Genomic DNA, 19681 nt, shown 5'->3' with positions numbered 1-19681 from the left:
TTCATATAAAAACTTGATTATGAGAAAATTCACACAAACACAAAGGTGGAAAGATAGTACAGTGAATCGCCATGTATTCACCACTCAGCTATAATAAGCAGCAGTTGTGGCTCATGTTTCATCTACACCTGTACCCACTTCCCATAATTCTATTGTTCTGTCCTATGACACATCTTTAATACATTTTTGTTTTTTTTTTAATTGTAAAGAGATGCTTATTTGTGGTGGTGCCAAATTTGTGCATAATTATTCATATTCTTTCTTGGGGATGGGAAAAGAGTTCCATGAGGATTTTAAAGTGTTTTTCATTCAGCTACAATTATTGAGTAAATTGCAAAAAATAAGATGATTTTGCATTCTGAGTTTTTTTTTACTTTGTATGTTTACTTCCCGCTCTTTACTTTTCAAATTTAATTGTATGCATTTGGTGACAAACATCTTTAATCAATTCACAATCTAATGATTTTTTTTTTTACAGAATATTGAATAATACAATACAGTAAGAAAAAAATGGATGAAGAGCCTGAAAGAACTAAGCGATGGGAAGGAGGCTATGAAAGAACATGGTAAGTAGGGCATTATTACTTTCCCTTCCCTTTTAGGTTTTGTTTCTTTGGTTTTGTTTTTACAACTTTATTGAACTATATTTTACACATGTTAACATTCACCTGTTTCTTATGTATAATTCAATGATTTTTAGAAAATTTACTGGATTGTGCAATCATCAACATAAATCAGTTTTAGAACATTTTTACCACCCCAGTAATATCCCTCATGTCCATTTACAATTAATTCCATTCCCACCTCCAGTCCTAGGCAACTACTGTGTGCTTTCTGTTTCTCTAGATTTGCCCTTTCTGGACATTTCATGTAAATGTAATCATATAATATGTGGTCAGTTGTGTCTGACTTCTTTAACTGAACATACTGTTTTCAAGTTCATCCATGTTTTTGCATGAATCAGTAATTCATTCCTTTTTATTGCTGAATAGTATTCTGTTAATATGTTTATGCCATGTTTTTATTCATCCTTTCACCATTTGATGGACATTTATATTGTTTATAATTTTTGGCTGTTATGAATAATGCAGCTGTGAACATTCAGGTGCAAATCTTCGTGTGGACATATGTTTTCATTTCCCTTGGGTTGATAAAATTTTAGCTTATCTTTTCAAACAAGTAATTATTGCTTACAGGGAGATTCTTAAAGAAGATGAATCAGGATCACTTAAAGCTACAATAGAAGACATTCTCTTCAAAGCAAAGAGAAAAAGGTAGGTAAACTTTTTGTGTGTTACAAAAGGTAAAATATATTCCTTTAGGTGTTTCTGTCCACTTATGGCCACTCCTTGGTACTTCATATGAGCTGTTTCAGGGAAACTGACTTGTAGCCTTCTAAATATCGGGAAGGAGCCAGCAACCTAGTGCCTCATCAGGGAAATTGATCTTCAGGGACTGTCCAAAATGCCCATAATTATATGCATCCATAAGTTAATAATTTATTTCACTAAAAAGATGCAGGTTAGTTGAAAAGTTGTAATGATTTTTCAGGTAGTAGATGGTATTCCATTAAAATGTTTGCATAATTTTAACAGGGTATTTGAGCACCATGGACAAGTTCGACTTGGAATGGTATGTTATTCTTTTTTCCTTTTCTGGTACAGGACTAGTTTGAGTTAGAGAAACATTCTGGCTTAATAGAATAAACAACAGTAAAACAAACTTTTTAAGGGAATATATTAAAAATATATGTGTAGAATATGTGAATACTAAATGACATTTTTACTTCTTGATCAAAAATGTATTTGAAAATTGTTCTTATTTGTATGTTTTGTTTTGGGGGATTTTTTTTGGTAGATGCGCCATCTTTATGTGGTAGTAGATGGATCAAGAACGATGGAAGACCAGGATTTAAAGCCAAATAGACTGACATGTACTTTAAAGGTATACTAAAATTATTCTAATTTATACTACATGTGAGGAAGGATGCTGAATTCTGGAAAAGAAATGGTTTTAAAGAAAGCAATCTTTTTTTTTTTTTTGAGCTAATACAAACTATAGCTAAGTAGAAGTGCTACTGGATCATTTACGGAAATGGTATACCAAAATAGCTAATTATTTATGCCCTTAATTCCACTCTGTGTTAGGATCTTGCTTTGTCAGTTATCCCTTTCTTTATTGAATCTTCATTCTCCTTTGACTTACTTGAATCAATCTCCTCAGCTTATAAACACATTCAGATTATTCCTAATTTATTAAAACCCATCCTCAATTTTGCTTATTCTCCTGTTTGTCTTTATTGGATCTTTTCCTTGCTTAGATTGTTTCTGTCTTATATGTCCAAATGGTTCCATCTTTTAAGGCCTAGCTCAAACCTATCTCATCACTTACTGTTTCAAATTCAGGTTTATTTAATATTTTAATTTTTATTTATTTAATATTTCAAAATTTATTATTTTTTATTTATTTAATATTTTTACTTCTGAACATGTTTTGAAAATCTGTAAACTTAAAAATCATTAGAAACAATGCTTCATAAATAGATTTCACAGGGACTTCCCTGGTGGTGCAGTGGTTAAGAATCCGCCTGCCAATGCAGGGGACACGGGTTCAGTCCCTGGTCCAGGAAGATCCCACATGCTGTGGAGCAACAAAACCTGTGCGCCACAACTACTGAAGCCTGCACTCTAGAGCCTGCGAGCCACAACTACTGAAGCCCACGTGCCACAACTACTGAAGCCCACATGCCTAGAGCCTGTGCTCCTCAACAAGAGAAGCCACCACAATGAGAAGCCTGCGCACCACAATGAAGAGTAGCCCCTGCTCCCCGCAACTAGAGAAAGCCCACGTGCAGCAACGAAGACCCAACGCAGCCAAAAACAAATAAATTAATTAAAAAAAAAAAAGATTGCACAAAACCTGTTTTCTGTGGTTGTTGTTTTGCCCTTATCTAGTATTTCCTTTTTGTTTTCTTTGAACAGTTGTTGGAATACTTCGTAGAGGAATATTTTGATCAAAATCCTATTAGTCAGGTATGTAGATAAGTGATATAATTCAGAATTAGCATCCTGATATTATTGCGAAATATAATTTATTTTTTAAAACATTGTACATATATTCTATTGGTGATCAAGTGATTCAGATCGTGTATAAGTTTCTGGGACACTTAGCAATGAAAAGCGAGATAACTCTAGAAGTTAATGTACAGTGAGCACATAGCTCAGTTTATATCAGAAGTTTCTCATGTTACTTATTTCTTTTGTAATTAGTCATTTATTTAGTTATGTACGTTCTTATCAAGAAGAAATAATTTGTTAAATTAATAATCATTTTTGTTTTTATTTTGAGATTGGAATAATTGTAACAAAGAGTAAAAGAGCTGAAAAACTGACTGAACTCTCAGGTATGCATAAAATTACCTTTACAGCACTCAAGGACTTGGCTTTATTTACCCAACCTTGTAACTCTGTTTGTAAGGTTGCCTTATAAGTAAAATGAAGCCTTTCTGCAGGCTCTTTAGGTAAAACACTTAAAAAACCCTCTATTAAACTCTTGGTCTCTAAAATGACCTGTTTTTTTGTTTTGTTTTGTTTTGTCGCCCACGTGGCATGAGGGATCTTAGTTCCCCAACCAGGGATCAAACCTGTGTCCCCTGCAATGGAAGCGCAGAGTCTTAACCACTGGACTGCCAGGGAAGTCCCTAAAATGACCTGTTTTAAATTCAGTTCTGTTTTTTCATTTTTTTTTTTTTTAAATTGAGTTCTGCACAGTCTTGAATAGTATTATAATGAATGTAAATGTGTTTATTCTTATCCTGAAAGTATTAAAATAAAATTATTTTAACCATTCAGAAGATCCACTTAATCTTAAAATTAATTTTTTAAAGGTAAACCTCTAAAGAACAAAGAGTATAAAAATTGAATTGTAGTTGTTAATGATTAGATTTTCTGCTTGCATGACATGCCTAATTGAATTTTATTCTCTTAAGAGATAATAATGGCAGATTTTATTTGCTTTGGTATATGTGCTATTGCAAACTTACGTCACTAATTCTATTTTATTTTCTGTAAAATACACTGTCCCTTAAATGTGGTTCTCAACCTTTCATCCTCACCAATACACATAAAATTGACACACTTCCATCATTAGTAATTTTTCATTATGGCAGTAAGTAGTGAAGTGTATGTTAGCCTGGGGTCATCCAGGAAACTCAGTTGGAAGTAATCCAGAAAATCACAAACTAGCTTAAGGGCAAAGGAGAAATTACTGGCTCATGTTGAAAGGTGGGCTGACTTCACATATAGTTGTTTCTGTCTGGGTTCATTCTCTGATAGGTTTTCTGAGAGGTGAAAAGATGTCTATTAATAGCCCAAGTCTACATGACCCTCCTAGTCCATAGCCTCAGCACAGGTTCCAAAGAAGACTCTTATTGACCCTGATTTGATCTGCACATCCATGAGCCTTCAAAGTGGCCAAGGGAATGAAGTATTTTGTTGGATTACATGTCTGTGTCTGGAGTAGGGTAGAAGCAGGGTAAGTTCCCTTTGAACCACGTAGTCTAAACTGGATTCTTATACAGTGAAGGAAGGATGGTTCCCCTAAGAAAAGGATGTAGGGCCGACCCTCTTGCATGCCCCCTACCCCAAGTTAATAGTAATATTCTGTGGGTGCACAGAGATGAAAAATCCTCTGGTGATTCTTATAGGCCTTTTGAAAGTACCCTCTCTTCCTCTGAACAGAATCACTGCTATAAACCACAATGACAGTAATGTAAGTATGCTTTTTTTCTATACTCATAACATAGTAGGAGATAAAAAATTTATTTGTATGTTATGGTAGAAAGAAAAGTGGATAGAGAGACAGAAGATTTTGAGTGTTGGTCCTGCCACTGGGTAGGCATATGTCTTTGGGCAAATCACTTAACTTACTAGATTTGTTTCTCAGTTATGAAATGAAGGAATTAGACTTAGGTACTTTTCATTTCTAAAATTTTATGATTCCAAGAATAAATACTTGCAGTATATAGCTGACCCTTGAACAACTTGAGGATTAGGAATGCTGACCCTCTGCACAGTTGAAAATCTGCATATAACTTTACAGTCGGTGCTCTGTTTCAGTGGGCCCACCTCCGTGAGTTCAACCAACTGCAGATCATGTAGTACTGTAGTACATACTTAGTGAAAAAAAATCTGCCTATAAGTAGACCCACATAGTTCAAACACTTACTGTTCAAGGGTCCACTGTATATTAACTATGGCAAATGGTTAACATTTTTAAACTTATTCAAATAAATAAGAACACCAAGAAGCTCCAAGTAGATGTATGGGCAAAGAAGATAAACAGTGCATGCCAGAAAAAAAGAGGAATTAAATAACTATTAAAAAAGAAAGTTTAGCCAAACTAGTGTTAAAAAAAAAAAAAAGCCCACTCAACAACATTTTACATATTTTAAATGACCAAAATGAAGTTTCAAAAGCAATATATGACTTGCTGAACCATGGAGAAACTGGTACTTATAATGCTGATAGTCTGGTTAATTTGTTTAACATTCTCTGGAAAAGAGCCATAAAAATGTTCCTTGGAGGACTTCCCTGGTGGTCCTGTGGTTAGGACTCCACACTTTCATTGCTGAGGGCACGGGTTCAATCCCTGGTCAGGGAACTAAGATCCCACAAGCCGTGTGACACGGCCAAGAGGGAAAAAAAAAAAGGTATTAAAAAAAAATATTCCTTGGAGTATACTTAGGAAATGTTATGAAAGAAGAAAAAGCCTCACTCTACAAATATACTGTCTGCAGTGGTATGTATTGGGTTGGCCAAAAAGTTCGTTCGGGATTTTCCGACGATGTTGCAGAAAAACCTGAACGAACTCTGGCCAACCCACTATAATAGTGACAAATTGGAAATAAATGTTCGGTGGTATGAAGGTAGTTTGCTATATGATAAACTCGATGTTTCATTGTTAATTAATATGAAGACAATGTTGAAATAGGAGGAAATGTCTGAAGAATACCATATTTTATTGAATCTCAGATTCTATCATTTGTAAGATACCTTTATTTAATGAGCCATCAAGAAGGAAACACTCTAGCAATTAACCTTTGATACATTGTCAAATGATATGTGAATTGTTCATACCAGCTTCTTGGTGGTTTGACATGCCTGTCAACTATTCTAAAGAATTTGGCGGTTTTTCTTCCCTTCATTTGTATTGCTTAGCATGAGACAGTCTTTTCAGATGTTATTTCAATAACAACGTAACACAGTTTTGTCTCTTTGTGGAAATCCTCTTTCTTGGGTCTTATAAAGTACTTGTTTTTTACCCCTGAAGAAAAAAATGGAATTGCAGGCATTCTTCTATCAATGAGTTTTTGTTTCACCAATAACAAATTTACACCTCACTGTTCTGTTCCATGCCTTTCTACATAAAAATATAACCGTCTGTATTAGCCTTTCTAAAAACACTTTAAATCGCAGTTAAACTCAACATGAACAACACAAACAATGCACATGATACAGTTGAAGCAGCAACACATCAACAGCATTCATAGGTTCGCACATGAGCAGGCAGTGACAGCTGTGTCACAAACGCTGCCTGGCTGCCAGTGATTGTAAGACACATCGTGATTTCAGAGATGTTAAAATGTGAACATATATTAGTATTAAAAATGATGAAATAGGAAATATTAAGAGTAAAAATGTATGCACTCTAGGTTAATATTATTTAAATGTGTGTTAATAGATTATTTGTATTCTGTTTCTTCAGTATGAGTGAGACTATATAACAACATTTCTGATGAAAGTACAACTTGCTGATAAGAACCTGCTATATAAAAAATAAAATAAAATTCAAAAATTCAAAAAAAAATGCAACTTGCTAAAAATGTAAATCAAAGGGATTCTGTTGTTTAACATCATAGATATGTAAATTTGGGAGAAAGGTAAATTTCTATAATGTATATATAGATTATTTTTATTAAAAGTAGATTATTCCATTTCTATTTTAGGAAACTCAAGGAAACACATAATATCTTTGAAGAAAGCTATAGATATGACTTGCCATGGAGAGCCATCTCTTTATAACTCCTTAAGCATGGCTATGCAGACTCTAAAGTTAGTATTTTACACTTATTGTTTATAATTTATTTCAAAGTTTTTTGAATGAGTTAAGTTGAAATGATAATATGTTAATATGCATCTCCATAAACCCAGCTGTAATGAAATCATTATTGAGAGAAATATGTAATGTCATTTATAATGTTTAGTATGGTGTTGGTAAGTAATTTTTATTTTACATTTTAGTTGCTGAGGTATATCCTTAAAGGTTTTAGAAAAATATAATTAAAGCTGTAGTAATATTAGTAGTACAAAAGAAATATGATAAAAAATATTTTATTGAAAATTGATTGTATGTGCAGTTTAATGTGGTATAATAACTGAGTTTGTTGTACATTGGTTTTTATTAACTTATTTTGTAATACATCTATAAGTTAATAGCACTTTTCTAGCAAGTTTAACTATGTGGAATATAGTTAAAGCCCCAAAGAAAAGATTCAATATATTTAAAGCTTATATATTTTATCCCTGGATAGTCTGTCCTGACTCAGATTTTTATACCTTTATATGATACTTTTTTAGTTTTGAAGTAGATGAGAAGGAGGTAACACACATAGTGAAGGTAGGCACAACAGCAGCATCTACAAGTGAAAGCTGAGCCTAACAATGAAAATATAAGCAGGAAAGCTATAAATAGTTGATAAAATTGCTCCAAAAAGCATAGAAATATCTATTTGGTATAAAGGAGAACAGCTCATCACATCTTAAAATCCCGTAAACCGTCATTGAATTAAATGGTACACAAACATTACTGTTTATGAATATTATGACTGAATCAACATGAGATTAAATTGTCTTTAAAAAAGAAGTATGTTACTATTTTCAAGCCACACATATGCACCTTAAAGTTGATTCCTGTGGTATTGTCACACTTTCCAGTGTACACTTTAGACTTTGTATGAAACAAATCTATTAGAATGTAAGCTTCATGATGTCAGGAACCTTGTTGGTCTTGTCTATCACTTTATCCCCAGAACTTAAAAGAGTATTCAAGAAATATTTATTGAATGAATAAGTGAATCAATGAATTTTTTTAAGTGTGTAGCTAATTTTAGAAAAATTGACATTAAGGTTTTTAGAGTATACTCACAATTCATTCCTTTGTAATGTTGAAATAAATGGGGTTATTCTGTAGTCTAAGTGTGTAAACCATGTGTACTATTGTTTCTGAGTTAAGTTTTTTATCAGTGTAATTTGTTATACCTAATTGGAGTGGTTTTTATCTTTCTTTAGACACATGCCCGGACATACAAGTAGAGAAGTCCTAATCATCTTTAGCAGTCTCACAACCTGTGATCCATCTAATATCTATGATCTAATCAAGGTAGAACCAATAATTTCTTCATAATCAAAATCGAAGTTACAACTCTAAAGAGAATTCTATAGTGAATTTATTACTAGTTTTCAGAACATTCTATTTTTCAAACACATTAATTATTCAATTTTTTTTCTTCCCTCAAAACTCACCATTTACTTGGATTTTACGAAGACCCTAAAGGCAGCTAAAATTAGAGTGTCTGTTATTGGATTGTCTGCAGAGGTTCGGGTTTGCACTGTGCTTGCTCGTGAAACTGGTGGTATATATCTAGAATCTTCAATATTTACTCATAATTACTATGTAAAGTAACAATTTATTAATTAGGATGTTTTTATATGTTTTTTAAGCTGCTAAACTTAAATCAGTTCATGTCCTGAAGTCCAAAATATGGGTAGTTACATTAAATATATCACCGATTCTATAAGATATCATCTCAGAATGCAAGGAATTTTCAGTAGTTATGTCAGTGTTCAGAGGAAGCATTATAACTCTTGAAAAGCTAGAAATTTTACTATATTAATACTTAGTGAAGAACTTGTAACTTGGCTTTAATTAAATTGTAATTACAGTTATTCCTAGAGAAGTCAATTTAGAGATGTTATTTAAATAAAGTTTTTGAAAAATGATAATTTAACTTAAGAATTTACTTTGAAAATGAACATTTTCAGATGGTAAAACTTTTACAGAATTATATAGAAATTACAGTTCATTCTTATGTCTGGAAAGCTGTTGTTTCTTCTCTTTTACTTCTCGTCTTGTTAGGCACATACCATGTTATTTTAGATGAAAGCCATTACAAAGAATTGCTGACACAACATGTTAGTCCTCCTCCTGCTAGCTCAAGCTCTGAATGCTCACTTATTCGTATGGGTAAGTATTTATTTTGTGTAATTTAATTAATTAATTTTTATTTTTAATTTTCTTTTTGGCCGCACCACTTGCAGGATCTTAAATAGTTCCCCAACCCGGGGTTGAACCCGGGCCACTGCAGTGAAAGTGCCAAGTCCTAACCACTGGACCGCCAGGGAACTCCCTATTTTGTGTTATTTTAAAATAGACATTTAAAAAAATATATTTTGACTCAAGCTAGACTTTCTATCTCATCTGCACAAGTTATTTTAACGTTTAAGAATTTCTTATATTTAACTTAAATGTTTTATAATTAGAGAAAATTATGCTGTTGAAGCAATTTTGGGAAATACAGAGAAGTAAAAAGAAAATTAAACTCACTTGTAGTCCTATCACTCAAGGAACACTACTGTTTTTTTTTTTTAATTGTTAAGGTTAGAAAGGTATAAAGACACTGTGTTTATAGAGAAATTCTTGTATTAAATCAAAAAAGCTATAAAATCTGCTGTACTGTTTTATCAAAGCTGTGTAATAATTATTATTTTATAGTAAACATTTATTTGTAAATTGAAATTGAAAGAGCCCAACTATTTTGTAATTTGTAATTGAAAAAGCCCAACTTTTTCAATACAAAAACAGACATGTGGGGCTTCCCTGGTGGCGCAGTGGTTGAGAGTCCGCCTGCCATGGGGTTTACAAATATAAATGCATATTTCAATACCAGACATTTGAAAGAAAAAGAGGGAAAAAAAAGGTAGATTTTCTGTCCCCTAGAGCTATGCCATCCAATATAGCAGCCACTTGTCACTTGTGACTCTTGAACAGTTGCAGTGTGGCTGGTCTGAATTAAGAGATGCCCTAAGTACAAACACACATTGGGTTTTAAAGATTCAGTACAAAAAAATGTAAAATATCTTGTTTCCATATTGATTACATATTGAAATCATAACACTTTATTTATTTACTCATTCATTCATTCATTTATTTTTGGCTGTGAGGCAGGCATGCGGGATCCCAGTTCAGCAAGCAGGGATCGAACCCACGCCCCCTGCAGTGGAAGTGCAGAGTCTTAACCACTAGACTGCTAGGGAACTCCCCAAATCACAACATTTTAGATGAACTAAATATATTTTAAAAATTAATTTTGCCTCTTTTTACTTTTAAAAATGTGGCTACTGGGAATTCCCTGGCGACCCAGTGGTTAGGACTCTGCGCTTTCACTGCAGAAGGTGTGGGTTCAATCCCTGGCTGGGGAACTAAGATCCCGCCAAAAAAAAAAAAATGGGGCTAAAAAAAAAAAAAAAAAAAGAGACTCCTTGTTTAATATGCATTTTTAAACTGTCAGTGAGATGGAATGCTTTTCTGCCTTGTTTTTGGCTATTTATAGTACTGTTCAACCTCTCCTGTTTCCTCATCTCACGTGATATTAGTATCTATTTCATTGTGTGTTGCAAGGATTGAGTTAATACAGACCAAGTATTTAGAGTAATGCTTGATATAAACACTCAGTACATTTTAGATATTATGTTGGCTAATCTTTTCGATTTACTGATACATTTCCTTAGCCTATCTTAAAGTTATTTTTAAACTTATAATAATTCTCCAAATTGATTTATTAGAACCATTTAGGAATATCAACCCATTTTCAGTCACCTGATGCAAATGTTTTTTCAGTTGGTCATTTTCCTTTACTTTTATTTATTTGTTTTGAAATGTAGATAGGTTTAAAATTTTTATATAGAATGAAATTTCTCTCTTTTTATGGTTTCTGCTTTTCTTGGACTTTTCAGAATTTAAAAATATATATGGAAAATAGACTACATGGGTTTGGACATCCCAAAATTTTAAACTAGGAGGATGTTCTTATATAAAATGAAAGTAGACTATATTATAGACTCCTCTGTTATATCAGAAAGTATTTAAAAATTACACACATTTTCTTTTTTAAAAGCAGTGTGTGTTAAGCGTTATTAAATGAGAAAATATGGATATGACCTTTAGAATCTGAGGCCATATGTATGGACAGATCTTTCCCCCATTTCCTCTACTATTAATTCTTTTTTAAACTGGGAATTACTGTCAGTTTGACCGTGCTATAATAAACATATCTAAAAGGCAGGAAAGAGAACTTTTGCACAACTTAGTGAGCTTTCTGGTAGGAACATTTTTAGGTTTCTATTACTAGAATTTTTCTGTTTCCTTGAGAGAAAAAAAAGTAATACATTTTCTTCTGTGAAGGATTTCCTCAGCATACCATTGCTTCTCTGTCTGATCAAGATGCAAAACCCTCTTTCAGTATGGCGTAAGTAAAAACCTTGAAATTGTCCGTGATAATGTTTTTACATTGTTAAGTCCTTCCTGTAAGTTATAAATTTAAAAGATGGACTTGAAATGTAATGGCTTTTGTAGAAGATTACTTTCTATGTAGCTGTAAAAAGGAGTGAAAACTATATATACTCCTGTAATATTACTAAGTAAAACAGTAAGGTAGAGAAAAGTGTATAGTGTGCTACCGATCATCTAAGAAGAGGGTGGAGGTTTGAGTAGATACACATACTTGTTTATATTAATAATAAAAATAGTAATGAAACCAAAAAGTAAAAACTAAAAATATGTTTACTAATGCAACGTGTGGAGAAAGGCAAAGAGATAGATCCTAGACTTTTCTGCATATAACTTGTTTTAACTTAGGAGCTTTACATTTTACATAATTATAAAACAAAAGTAAATTTAAGAAAATAATTCTTAAAACTCATAAATAAGACTACTGTCTATAGCTATAAAAGTGTAATAGGGACTAGATTTACACTTCTGTCTCCTTGTAGAAAACCAAACAAAATATACAAAACTGTGGTTTTCGTACATTGGACAACAGGCAGTGCAGATAGTGATCCCTGCAAGACGAGAAACAAATGAGGTGGGCCCTATGATTGCAGCTTACTGCCTAGAGAGAATTTCCAGGCTGCTGTGCAGGGAGGGAAGACCCACACAGAACCAGGAGGTTTTGCTCCGTTCAGAAACAAAGTTCAGAGTTTGGGGGGCGGGGGGGTGGAAGCGGCTACCATTTTGCAGGGCAGAGTACTTGAGAGTAAAGAGCTGCACAGAGAGCTCTGGAGAGCTTCCTCTGAAGCTCCCCATGAGTCATTAGCTGAGTGTTGATCTGTACATTCCTGCCGGGAATCTCCTGGAGGCCAGGGAAAGAACTGGAGAGGAGCAGCAGAACAATCCCTAGAGCTCACACGGGGCAGGGAGTAGTTCATGTTACCACCAGTCAGTGTGGAAAGGCCTCTTAAAACCGCAGGCATTGAATAGAGTCCACAGTAATGAAACCAAGTTAACTCTAGATTAGCAGCTGTTCTGGACAGCCTAACAAACGTAAAAGCAAGTCTTGGCATCATACTATTTCACAGTTACTTAAGTATATTCCAGAAAAAGCCACAGTGTATTTAAGGCAATGCAAAAAAAAAAAAAATCCAGCACCCAAAACAGAGCAAAATTCACAATATCTGGCAACCAATCAAAAATTACCAGTCATGCAAAGAAGTAGGAAAGTATGACCCATAACAAGGAGAAAAATCGTAGAATGGAAACATATCCAGAAATAACACAGTTGATAGAAGTAATAGGTTTGGTGTTAAAATAATTATTGTAAATATACTCCATATGCTCAGGAAAGTTGAGGAGTACATGAGTATGATAGGAGATATGAAAGATAGAAAAAAGACCCCAATCAAATTTCTAGAGATGAAGAATACAGTGTTTTAGATGAAAAATAAGCTGGATTAGGATTAACAGCAGATTAGTCACTGAAGAAGAGAAGGTGAGTGAATTCAAAGACATTAATGGAAACTATTCAAAACAAAATGCAGAGAGGAAAAAAAAGACAAAAATGAACAGAGTGTAAGTGAGCAGTGAAACAACTTGAAGGTTTTAAAATCAAAGTGGCTTCTGCTCTAACTGCTCACATCTTTATATATCACTTTTTCAAAAGTAATGTTTCCCCCCACAGGCATCTGGATAGCAACACTGAGCCAGGACTTACATTAGGAGGCTATTTCTGCCCACAGTGTCGGGCAAAGTACTGTGAGCTTCCTGTTGAATGTAAAATCTGTGGTAAGAAACCAACTGTTCATGATCCAGTAAATTAATCTTGAATAACTTCTTACCTATATTGCTATTAAAATAAATATAAATATTAAGCTCTGCCTATGTTTCTGGATTTAATCTGTAAAAAAGACATAGATTACTTTTTTCATTGTGTGCCTAGTACTCCATTTTTAAAGATAAACATGGCATTCTAAAAGAGTTTCCTAATTCTCTTTTTGAAAAAAATTATGTTCTTTAAAGGCAGTGCAGTAGATCTAGTAGACATTTTTGCACCTCTTCATAAAATAAATATATATAAGGAGAACAAGAAGTTAAAGTAACAGAATTGTAGAATTTTATTTAATTTATAAGTAAGGAAATATGCCAAGAGAGGTCACATACTTAGTGACAGAACTAAGACTCCATCCTGGAGTCTCATTTTATGGCCACAGGTAAACTAAAGAAATGAATGCCTGCAATCCTAAAAAAAAGAACTTGAAAATATTTAGCTTAAGTTATATCATTTGACATTTCAGCCATCATCTTTATGAGGTTTGGGTTATTAAATATGTCTTTCTGCTTTATGTGTTAGGTCTTACTTTGGTGTCTGCTCCCCACTTGGCACGGTCTTACCATCACTTATTTCCTTTGGATGCTTTTCAGGATATTCCCCTGGAAGAACATAATGGAGAAAGGTATATGAGTTTTGAGTAATCTGTATCTGTTACAAGTGATAATGTTTGAATATATTGTTACTACATTAAAAAGAGTCATATTCACTTGGTCACGATTACTGCTAATATAGAAGATGAGATGTAGAATGCCTTGTTTATGACTGAAATGATTCATTAAACAGATCTGGATCTCCAGAGATCTGTTAATTTCCCTAAACCCATCTATGTGTAGTAAGAGTGGTGGTATTGTGGTAAATCAGCTCTCCAAAAAGAAAAAAAAAAAAGCCCCGTTTTGTAGCATTTGCTGATTTCCATGGTATAAAACTGGAAGATGTATCCAGAAGGCCTAATATCAAAATAATATAAAAAATAAAGAAAAGATCAAATGAAGAGTATGAAAGAAATATTCAAGGATATTTTCTACTATCGAAGGAAAAAACTTTCTAGATTGAAAGGGACTGTCAAGTGCCTGACATATTGAAGGCAGACCTGCACTAAAGTGTATCATTGTGAAATTTCAGAATACACAGCAAAATACTAACCCTAAACATTTCTGGAGCGGGAGAATTGGGTCACATGACCTGGAATTAAAATTGTTTGGCTTCTTGTGAGCAACACTGGATGCTGACGTGGAGCAATTTCCTTCAAAATTTGGAATGAGAATTATTACCAACCTGAATTATATACCTAGCCAAGGTATTTAAATGTAGGTAGAATAGGGACTTCCCCGGCAGTCCAGTGGTTAAGACTCTGTGCTTCCAATGCAGGGGGTGTGGGTTTGATCTCTGGTTAGGGAACTAAGTTCCTACATGATGCACAGCGCAGCCAAAAAAAAAGTGTAGGTAGAATAAAGATATTTTCAGACTTGTAAGGTCTCAAGAGACTTGCTTGGGAAGCTGTGGAAGAGATGATTCAAAAGAACTGAAAAAGAGAATGAATGAAAGAGAATAATATTTACCTAATTCAAAAGTGGCTAAAGAAAGCTGTAGGATGACATCCTAGAATGACACTTGTATGTCAGATATGGAGAACAGTCAGTCCAGTTTGGAGAAGGTCAGAATGCTCCAGGAGAGATGTCACCAGAGGATGGAAACTACAGAATTCCTGATGTAGCTGAACATAGCAAGAGGATATTCAGACTTCTCAGGGATCGGTTGGGGCTGAGTTAGTGGTAATTAGAAAACTTAAGCTTATGAATAACAATACAGTTATTAACTCCAGGAGAAAGTGTTTTACAGAGAGGAAAATTTGTATGGCATGGCTCAGCTGAGTATGTCTATGTAGTCATAATAAACTAAACATTTAATATTGTTCTATCCAAAATGACTTAACAAATGTCATTCTCAATTATTTCTATGTAGTTATGTGTACCCATGCTATTGGTTCAAGATAGTTGAAAGAGAATTAAAATCTCATCTTCTGTAGTGGCAGGATCATAGCCAATGGCCTATGAAAAAAACCAAGAGGTAGCACTATGAGCATTTGCTCTGGAAATCAAGTCAGGGTGGGTAGGGACAGAACCGCACTCTTGCAATAAATTTTGAGAACTTTTAATTCTTTAAACCATTCCTTGAAAATTAAGCCCTTAGGCATCCATTTTTATGATAAATTAACTTCTATCCATCTAGACTTGTACGAGCTGTCTGCTGTCTTTGGGAAAGTTGAAAAATAATCATGCAAATCATTTTCTGTAGGTCTTAATTCCCTTGCAGAATACCAGCTGAGAAATACTCATATTTAACCTTGATGAAAATAAAATTTGTCTAAGGAAGATTTTAAGCTGTCAGATGACCTTGGGATTTACTGTGGAATTTTCTTAAATTATTGGTATTCTTAATTCTTTCTCCTAAAAATCATATGTAAAGATAATTACAGTTGACCCTTGAACAACATGGATTTGAACTGCAAGGGTCCACATACTTGTAGATTTTTTTCCATAAATACATACTACAGTACATGATCCACAGTTGGTTGAATCCTCAGATGTGGAACTGCTGATACAGAGGGTCAGAGAGCCAGAGGGCCAACTGTTAAGTTATACTCAGATTTTTGACCTTGGGGATTGGTACCCCTAGCCTGCGTGTTGTTCAAGGGTCAACTGTACTTATTAATAAGAGAATTCTTGCTGAAATTTTCCTGAGCTGTTTTAATGAGTGAGTCCTTAACAAAATGATTCTTAAACTTTCTTTTTCAGATTTTGTTATGCCTGTCAGGGGGAATTGAAAGACCAACATGTAAGTTCATGTGCTTTGTAAATATTAAGTATTGTACGATAAATATTGAGGAAATAGTATTATAAGTTTTCAATAGATTGTTGAAGACCAGGCTCATATCAGGTTATTCCTCAGAAGTATAACAGTAGGTAGAGATAAAATGGAAGCTATTACAAACAGTTGTTTTGTAATTCTGCATTCTAATTTTGCTATAAAGATACTTTAGTACTTTGTCTTCAGTTTGCAAGCTAAACTGAAATACTGAAATATTAGTTTGGAAATACTAAAAGTTTTTTTCTTCATGTTGTACTTTAGGCACTCATAACTCATTTTGAAGTTACCATTTAAGGTGACCACAGACCAAAAGTTATTCCCCCATTGTGCCACTGAGAAAATATTTTTTTAAATTTTGATGGGGCCAATTTGAACATATAAACTTATATAAAGTTGCAAATAAGATAGATCATTATCTAGTTTTAATTTTTTGTTAATTTAGTTACATGTCCATATTTAAAACTATACTTTATAAACTATATAAAATATTAGTTGAAAGGATGGCTTGTTTTATTCTACCCTCACATTTCATAAAACAGTTGTATCGGAGTTTCCTGGTGGTCTAGTGTTTAGGATTTGGTGCTTTCACTGCTGTGGCCCAGGTTCAATCCCTGGTTGGGGAACTGAGATCCCACAAGCCTTGAGGCATGGCAAGAAAACCCCCCCAAAACCCCAAATATATACATATAAAGCCAATTAAAAAAAAACAATTTTATTAAGTTTTACATGCCTCTGACATCAGTAGCTGCATCCTCACGAGAACTACTTTTTGACTCATTTGAAAGTTTTTAAGAAGACACCATCTTTTTTCAAATAAATTTATCTTATTTTTATTTATTTTTGGCTGCATTGGGTCTTTGCTGCTGCATGCGGGCTTTCTCTAGTTGTGACGAGCGGGGGCTGTTCTTTGTTGCAGTGCGAGGGCTTCTCATTGTGGTGGCTTCTCTTGTTGCAGAGCACGGGCTCTAGGCACGCAGGCTTCAGTAGTTGCGGTGCACGGGCTCAGTAGTTGTGGCTCGCGGGCTCTAGAGCGCAGGCTCAGTGGTTGTGGCACATGGGCTTAGTTGCTCTGCGGCATGTGGGATCTTCCCAGACCAGGGCTTGAACCTGTGTCCCCTGCACTGGCAGGCAGATTCTTAACCACTGCGCCATCAGGGAAGTCCCCAAGGGACTTTAAGGACTCAAAAACGAAGTTATTCCCTCATTTCTTTTTGTTTTTCTTTTATAAATTTATTTATCTTATTTATTTATTTTTGGCTGCATTGGGTCTTTGTTGCTGTGCGCAGGCTTTCTCTAGTTGCAACGAGCAGGGGCTACTCTTCGTTGCGGTGCATGGGCTTCTTATTGCGGTGTCTTCTCTTGTTGCAGAGCACGGGTTCTAGGCTCGTGGGCTTTAGTAGTTGTGGCACGTGGGCTCAGTAGTTGTGTCTCGTGAGCTCCAGAGTGCAGGCTCAGTAGCTGTGGCACACAACTAAGCTGTGGCTTAGTTGCTCGCAGCATGTGGGATCTTCCATGGACCAGGGATCGAACCCATGTCCCCTGCATTGGCAGGCAGATTCTTAACCACTGAGCCACCAGGGAAGCCCCTTCCCTCATTTCTAAGGAGTACTTTTTTGGAAAAAATTAATTGCCTTCGATCTGAGAATATATAGTACATTGGAACTAATAAAGTTGGTAGGTGAGTAGGGAAAAAGTGATAGAGATATAAAAGAGCAAAGCAACTTGAATGTCTTCTAACTATGCTGTACTTAACTTTTGGAAACTACTTTTTAAATTTAGTTTTCTTCTTTTCACTGCAGGTCTATGTTTGCACTGTGTGCCAAAATGTTTTTTGTGTGGACTGTGATATTTTTGTTCATGACTCTCTCCATTGTTGTCCTGGCTGTATTCATAAGATTCCAGCTCCTTCAGCTATTTGATTCCAGCATATAATACACATTGAATGTGTTAAAAAGACATTTGCGACTGTAAATAAAATGATTCTTTAGAAGTGAAGAAGTGAAGAACAGTTCAAAAGGAAAGTCTGATCTAAGAAACCTATTACTTTAAAGCTTCCTCTGTAATGATTGGTAAAGTATTTACTTAATGGTGTATATCTAATACCACCATTTTGGTGGTTTGTTATCTGAGACTGGCTTACCTTTTATAGTTCAGGTTAATGAACTACCCTTGTTAGCCTCACTCAGGTTCATACCCAGGGACTGTTTAACTTAATCCCCCTCAACTTTCCTACCCTGGGTCATCAGAAAAATGTAGGTGAGAATGTATGATGAGGTGCATGTTTCAGGTTCAATGAAGATAAACTGTTATAGGCAGGACTCTTTCTAGGGTATACCATTCTGAGAGTGAATCAGGTTTCCATAGCAAAGGTATGTTTATTTTAAATCTATGAACTTTAGTCATTCTAGATTGAGTTTAACTATGATATTCATGATTTTATAAATAACAATTCTTAGTGAAGAATGTTATCAGTAAAGACAATGTAATCCCACCCTGGAGAGTCTATTCAGTAAATCTTGGAGGGGGCTTCTCTGGTGGCGCAGTGGTTGAGAGTCCACCTGCCGATGCAGGGGACACGGGTTCGTGCCCCGGTCCTGGAAGATCCCACATGCCGCGGAGCAGCTGGGGCCCGCTAAGCCTGCGCGTCCGGAGCCTGTGCTCCGCAACGGGAGAGGTCACACCAGTGAGAGGCCCGCATACCACAAAAAAATAAATAAATAAATAAATAAATCTTGGAGGAAGCCCAGGAATATGCATTATTTTCAGTTTTATATATATATATATATATATATATACACACACACATATTCTTTTTCAGATTCTTTTCCCTTATAGGTTATTAGAAAGAATGTGTATTTTTAGCAGCACATGTGTGCACACACACACTAAGACATAATTTGACCAAAGTACAGATCTTTCTCCCAAGAGTCATACTCTCTGCGCCTAGACCCAAATGGTTCTTTACAAGTAAACAGACTTCGGCTCTAGGTAACCAAATTAACTGCTGTCTTCCTTCCTTTTGCTCTGTCCACAAGAGATATCAGTGGCTTGAAGGAGATGCCTTTAACATAATCAGAATATTTTATCTCCCCCTACTTGAAGTAAAAGAAAGGCCATGAATAGGCACCTCTTGAAAAGTTACTTAGAAATATATTAGACACACACTCACAGTACTGTATATAAAAGAGACATTGAGTGCCTTTTGGGGGACTGCTTTATCTCTTTCTACAATTTTGGGGTTTATTTGTATACTTGATAAGGTTAAGGTGAATATTTTAGACGTAAGGAGGAATTTCTAGTCTCAAAATTATAGAGAGGGCTTCCCTGGTGGCACAGTAGTTAAGAATCTGCCTGCCAATGCGGGGGACACAG

General features: G+C 34.8%; 1 protein-coding gene across 2 annotated transcripts; it reads left to right on the top strand.

Annotated features, from left to right (window-relative positions):
- Positions 1 to 472: 472 nt before the first annotated feature.
- LOC103088908 (general transcription factor IIH subunit 2) lies at positions 473 to 18305 on the top strand. Of its 2 annotated transcripts, XM_007457066.1 has the most exons (15): positions 473 to 566; positions 1197 to 1274; positions 1596 to 1632; positions 1858 to 1944; positions 2982 to 3032; positions 3349 to 3403; positions 7007 to 7112; positions 8349 to 8439; positions 8605 to 8692; positions 9196 to 9303; positions 11521 to 11584; positions 13292 to 13395; positions 13961 to 14063; positions 16237 to 16276; positions 18109 to 18305. In XM_007457066.1, the coding sequence occupies exons 1-15, from the start codon at positions 511 to 513 to the stop codon at positions 18226 to 18228; spliced, it is 1188 nt and encodes a 395-aa protein (XP_007457128.1). In that variant the 5' UTR covers positions 473 to 510; the 3' UTR covers positions 18229 to 18305. The 2 variants fall into 2 exon arrangements, with proteins under 2 accessions (XP_007457128.1, XP_007457129.1); XM_007457067.1 differs by lacking the exon at positions 1596 to 1632 and having other exon boundaries at positions 479 to 566.
- Positions 18306 to 19681: the final 1376 nt, after the last annotated feature.

Source organism: Lipotes vexillifer, unplaced genomic scaffold, assembly GCF_000442215.2.
Source record: "Lipotes vexillifer unplaced genomic scaffold, Lipotes_vexillifer_v1.1 scaffold241, whole genome shotgun sequence".
Classification (NCBI taxonomy): Eukaryota; Metazoa; Chordata; class Mammalia; order Artiodactyla; family Lipotidae; genus Lipotes; species Lipotes vexillifer.
This window is presented reverse-complemented; position numbering and strand designations above follow the sequence as displayed.